This window comes from Lathyrus oleraceus, chromosome 1, assembly GCF_024323335.1.
Source record: "Lathyrus oleraceus cultivar Zhongwan6 chromosome 1, CAAS_Psat_ZW6_1.0, whole genome shotgun sequence".
In the NCBI taxonomy this organism is placed as follows: domain Eukaryota; kingdom Viridiplantae; phylum Streptophyta; class Magnoliopsida; order Fabales; family Fabaceae; genus Lathyrus; species Lathyrus oleraceus.
This window is the reverse complement of record NC_066579.1, coordinates 119,429,021-119,435,464: the sequence shown is the minus strand read 5'-3', so window position 1 is coordinate 119,435,464 and position 6,444 is coordinate 119,429,021. Positions and strand designations below refer to the sequence as shown.

General features: G+C 29.2%; 1 protein-coding gene across 1 annotated transcript; it reads right to left on the bottom strand.

The window, feature by feature from the left end:
- Positions 1 to 2,693: 2,693 nt before the first annotated feature.
- LOC127120958 (cytochrome P450 85A) lies at positions 2,694 to 6,188 on the bottom strand. Its single transcript, XM_051051587.1, has 9 exons — positions 5,931 to 6,188; positions 5,480 to 5,801; positions 5,056 to 5,208; positions 4,496 to 4,741; positions 4,290 to 4,376; positions 4,127 to 4,205; positions 3,341 to 3,447; positions 3,112 to 3,236; positions 2,694 to 2,892 (listed from the first exon to the last, which is right to left on the bottom strand). Exons 1-9 carry the CDS (start codon positions 6,116 to 6,118, stop codon positions 2,799 to 2,801), a joined length of 1,401 nt encoding a protein of 466 aa, XP_050907544.1. The 5' UTR covers positions 6,119 to 6,188; the 3' UTR covers positions 2,694 to 2,798.
- Between the last annotated feature and the right edge of the window lie 256 nt (positions 6,189 to 6,444).

The window sequence follows — 6,444 nt, the reverse complement described above, 5'->3', positions numbered from 1 at the left end:
TAAGTGGTGGATAAACACCCTAAGGAAACCCAAAAATTCCCTAGTGAATCCAAAAAATGCTTTTTCGAATTAACCTTATGCGTACCCCATGCATTTCTAACTGAGACATACCTATTTTGCCTTAAAATGATTCGGAGATCTATTTCTGGATTAACCCTATACACACCCCCCATGCATTCCTAACTGAGACACACCCATTTTTCCTTAAAATTATTCGGTGATGCATTTCCTGATAACCCTATGCGCATCCCATGCATTCATAACTGATACATGCTCATTTATCTTAAATTGTTTCGAAGATGCATTTTTGTATCTGGTTACGGAGTTGCACTTCCGTAAATTCTCCTGACAATAAAACTTGTTTATTTGTTTTTATGAAATACACCGATGTAATATACCTTGTATGAAAACTATATTATCATAATTATTTTATAAATTAAACCAGACTCTTAATGCACAAGATGAATGAAAGTGCCATATATGAATAAATCAATCCATAATACAGTCACAATAATAAAGTGTCACACTACTACAAATAATACACTACTCTGTTTATCGGACCCTTTTTTCCTACACGGTCTCATGTACTGGAGTGTCATTTATGCCTTAGTAAGGATAACATTCACAAAGTCCCTCCCATCCGAGCCTTTCAGAAGGACTCATTTGTCTATGCTCGCATACACAAGATCTATCATACGTCGACATTTAGGAAATACATCAACATCATTATCATCCCTAGCTTACTCTTCCTCTAGTATCTCTTGATGAGACAGTCTAGGTGGATCTCCTGGAGCATCCGATGTCATATACTATCATGCAGTCAAGATAGACTCTGAAGGGCTCTGTCGCATGATTCTTTTTGAGCGGGCTGAATATACAAGCACAAAACATATTCTTAGTGTAGGTCGGAACATATGACCAGCCAAATATGCGTGGGAAACGCTGAAGGATCCAAGCCTAAAAATGGTTAATATGGATTATTAGTAATGGCGTAGCACGAGTGTTATGAAAATGATACACAAACATTAAAGGATGCAAATATATTACCATCAATAGTGTGCAAATAGCTGTGATCTGTTTTGTCTTCCACATACAATATTTAGCTAACTTAGAGTACATATAGACCAAACAAGCGCCCCTAATTGTACTCGTGAATTCGCTCAAAGTTAGCGAAGTATCTCAGGTAAACCACATCCACAGAAGTGGCACTTTTGTCCATAAAAGTGGACATGCCAACCAAGTACAACATGTATGCTCTATGCGACATAACATGCTCATCATCACAAGTGATCTGCTATGCCGGATGCAGATACTGCATATATAGCCTATCTAGGAATCAAAAACCATCATGACACTCTAGGTGACTTTTATCTCCTTCAGGGCATCTCATATGTCATTTCCCAGATAGGTCACCATCATTTCCACTGCCTCATCTCTTATAATCCTGCAGAAAATGTATTGATCACTTATACTATCTATCAAACACATTGCTTATTAAATAACATATATAAACTACCAATTAGATAATCTAATTCTCAATATCTACAAATGTCTATAAAAATAAAATAAAAAATATAGAGAAATAAAAAAACTTACTAACTGCGAGTTTGATATTGATCTCTTTGATCAATTAGATGTTGACGGAGGAAATTAGGACGTGAGTTGAATGATTTGAGAGTTTGTGAGTTTGTGATTTGAGAGATTTTGAGAATTGAGAGGTTTTGAGAGTTTGAGTTGAGATAGTAAAAGAGAAATGAGGAAGAAAAGGGTTTGACGCGTATTTGATTAAAAATATGTATGGAAATGCATTTCTGTAAGTTACACGAAGATGCATTTCTTTAGTATTTTTTGACATACCCTTAGGGTCTAGCTCAAAAACAAATGTGAATGAGGTGCGTCCAGAGATGTACTAGTATTTATGAATTCTAAGAATAGTTTTGATTTTTCATTAAGATGGAGAAACAATGCTTAAAGTGGAAAAACCAATTCTCAATTTTAATAGAGATTTGAGTATATAAAAAGATGGATTGAAAAACTCTTTTCTTTTCCACCAAAAACTCTAATTTTTTTTGTTTGTTACGGGCTTGCCCAAATAAATTTAAGAACATAGTAATGCTAGTATAATAGAGATCAACTTTCCGCACCGACACTTTCCATAATACACCCCATCTTCTCTTAAAATAAATATTTCTATGATTTAAGGTAGTACACACGATCACCAAGTTAAAGGTTATCGAAAGTAACATTAAGAAAGCACATATATTCTTTACTTAAAATTAGAAAACATTAATAAATCAAAATGTAGTGGTAAAAGTGGAGGTGTATAAATTACAATTTAATTTAAATATTCTAAACTCCATATCCCAAGGCTAAGCATGGGGCTCGAAATCTTAGCCCATAGTATTTCGGCCCGTGGGCCCAAGCATGATTTGTTTTGACCAAATACTATACCCATTGATTTTAATAGATTATTTTTTCATCTTAACCACTGCATAAGAAATACTTAAACATATTTTATTCAACATTTTCAATTATTCTAAATGTAATTCATAAATGAAATTGTTCAAGATGAAGTATAAAAATATTTATCCAATTTTTTTTATTCAATTAGGTCTCTCTAGACAGTAAAATTGATCTTTTAAATTAATTATTTTTAATCAAAAATTGAATTGTTTTTCAAACAAAATTAGGCCTAGGAGAAAACTAATTTCATTCTAATATTTGTAAGAACAATTTCATACATTATTTTCCTACAACTACAACCTGGTATATCTCACTACTGTACATAAAATCTCTTCCTAGTTATTAAAAGATGAAAATTTCATGTGCAATCCATTTGGTGCTTGAACTCTAGGAAACTTCATTAATTTATCTCCTCCTGTTTCTTCCCACCTATGATCAACATTAAAAAAATGTTAAATAAAGATTCAAATGATTTTAAATTTTAAATTATCGACTGAGGACCACAATAAATAATAAAGTTTTTTTTTTCAAGAAACATAACACTGATATATATTTAAAATTCAAAATCTCTCAATCTTCAACAATTTTTCTAATCAAACATGCAATTTTATAATTTTAAATTTAGATTTTAGATTAAAAATTAATCACCTGTATCTAGTTAGTAGATAATGTAAGAAAGTTGAAATTTCTGTTATTCCTGCCTCTTTTCCTGGACAAAGTCTAGTGCCACCTCCAAATATCAAGAAATAATTTGATGATTCCAAACTTTTATCCTGCAAATTGAATTTAAATAAATCAATATACTTATGCAATGATATATAATTTTTTTTTTCATATATTAGAAAATTAAATAAATAGAATGTTTTTTGGTACTAACCATCCATCTCCATGGATTAAATGCTAATGGTTCAGGATACAAAAAAGGATCATAATTTATTTCTCTTGTATACACATATATTCTCCATCCTTTAGGAATCAAATATCCTGAAGAAAAACAAAATACATTAGTGACATTTTTTTAGTTACAACAAAAATATGATAAATATTCAAGGCCACTATAAATTCATCATTTATTTATTTTTTATATTTTTTTCAAAATTCTTTTTGACAGCTCTAAGGTTAGTATTTTAATTAATTCCTAAAGGGAAAAGGAATTTGGGGAAAGACATATTCTTATCTGTAAAACTTGTTTTATAGTGAAGTTGTCTTTGTAGGGTTGTTGAATTGATGTTCAAAATGACAGGTATACATATCCTAAGGGATATTTTTTTTTTATGAATATATATATAAAATCGGATACTAATTTCTTAAATAAAAAAAAATCACTATAGAAATGAAAATAATTTTTCAAAAAAATGTAATATTACTACGTGTCCAAGGCCAAATTCAAATCTATTATAAAAAGATTCCTTAACATTTCATGAATAACTATTTTACTACTGAACTTATAATTTTAATTTTTTATTTTATATTATATTATATTATCATATGTAATATAAATTCTGGAGCCCAAAAGACATAATAATAATAATAATAATAATAATAATAATAATAATAATAATAATAATAATAATAATAATAATAATAATAATAATAATAATAATAATAATAATAATAATAATAATAATAATAATAATAATAATAATAATAATAATAATAATACCATTTAGTTCCATATCTTGAGTGGTTTTCCTTAAAACTCCATTAACTATTGTAGCTAATCTAGATGTCTCAAAAATCACCTGAAAAAATTAAATAAAAATTATTAACAAATATTACAAGAATTTAAACTTAATTAAATAATTGAAAAATATATATAATCTTACCGCACGAGTAAATCTCATTGATTTGATATCATTGAAATCAATTGGTTCATTTGGTTTTTTCCTTTCTCTTATAGCCAAATGCTCTTTCTGAAAATATTCCATAAAAACCATAAAAAATATTCTAACATTAATTTTATTTCAATATGATTATATTATAGTAAAAAAAAATTATTATTTTTAAGTAAATGATGAAATTTTGTACTCACTCTAATTTCTTCAAGAGCTTTGGGATGATCATGGAGGTACTTGACAGCCATCATTGATGTTGTTGAAACAGTTTCATAACCAGAATACATAAGTGTAATTACTAAGTCAATTATTTCTTCATCACTTAATTTGTACTTATTTTCTTCATTTTCCATTAAACAACCAAGAATGTCTTTGTGAGTTTCATTGCTTGCTCTTCTTTCTTTTAGTAACTCTCTCAAAATGTTAACTATATTCTTCCTTGCCTGAAGAAAAAAACATAGTGAAATTTTTTTAATATTAAAATCTACTTTGAAATACTCAAAAATCGCAACTGAATAATCATAATAACAGTGTTCGATGTTTTACATTGGTGTCCAACACAGACACGCAGACACATGTGGTTATTGTAATCGTTTGTCTGATGTTCGAAATATGTGTCTGACGTAGACACATATGATTACATATAATTATTTATATCTTTTTATTATTAATTGTATTAAATTTATATATAATGTTCGTGTGTCAGTGTTGTGTAACTGCTTTCATAGAAAAATAGAAATAAGACTAATGATCAAACCTGAAATCCACGGTGGTAATTTGTTCCGGGAAGATTAATAGGCAAAGAAATGGTTCCTAAAACAAGTTTAAAAAACTCTGTCTTGAAAGAATCAGCAATTTTTGAGGTTGAGTCTATACTTGCAATCTGCTTCAAAGATGACAAGAACACCATCTGTTCAAAAAAAGTTTATGTTAGAAAGTTAAACCATTATCAATTAGTTAATAAAATTTCGACAATTATTTTAAAAACCGAACTAAACATAAAACTAACAAGACAGACATCGAGTCAGCGAGACCTCCAAATCATGGTTCAACTGGTTAACCATTTGGTCCAGTTGAACCATAACATTGGTTCATAATTCAATCAGTTCTACGGGGCGGTCTAGTTCGGTTTATGAAACAATGAATACGAGTCGATGTAATGTAACAAAAACCAAACAAACCTCTTTGGTTTTCTCTTGAATGTTGATGATTTTGTCATCCCAATGACTCAATTGAAAACTCATAAACTCATCAATTTTAGGCAAAATTTGATCTCTAATCATAGTTGGACTAATGATAGAAAGAAGTGCTCCTCTCAAGTACTTGTGAGTTGAACCATGAACAGCTGCAATATTACATTTTCCTAAGATATCCAACATAGATTGAGGATATCCAGGAACAAGACCCTTTGATTCATTCATTAATATGTATCTATTAACCTCTGCATCCATTGAGACTATTGTAGGACAACCAAGTATATGTGATTTGAAAAAACTCCCAAACCTGCCAAAAATAAAAAAATAAAGTAAATTTTTTTGAGGTAACAGTACATGCAAAAAAACAGTGCTTAAGTTTGACTAATTTAAGAAACATTATTAAAAAAAACACATATGATGTTGTTGTTGTTGTTACCTTAATCTTTGATTTTTCATGAAATTTGGACCTTGTTTAAGAAACTCTGTTGTCTCTCCAAAAACTGGCCATCCCATTGTGCCAGGAGGTAAACCTTTCTTCCTATATCTTACTTCGTTCCATCGCAAAAGAGCAGAGCATAAACAGAGAATGAAAAAAACACCAAAAATTACCATGAAAAAAACCATTGTTGCTCAAGATACAGTTTCTTATGTTTTAGTTTCTTAAAGAGACTGCACATGAACACACATATATATAGGCCCTTGGAACTATCTCAGACAAAATAATAATAAAAATAAAGTTCCTTTATTAAAAGCCTTGGTGATAAAAAAATAATAAACAACAAAAAAAAAACATTAAATTCAGTCAAATGATTTAAAATAAATAAATAAATAATTAAAATTTAATTACTGTTATTAAATAATGGTAAAAAGAACTTTGTATGTAATATGGTAAAAAGATTTGAAAGGGTGGTTGGTATTTTTAATGAAAGAAGTGAACAAAAAAAGAAGAG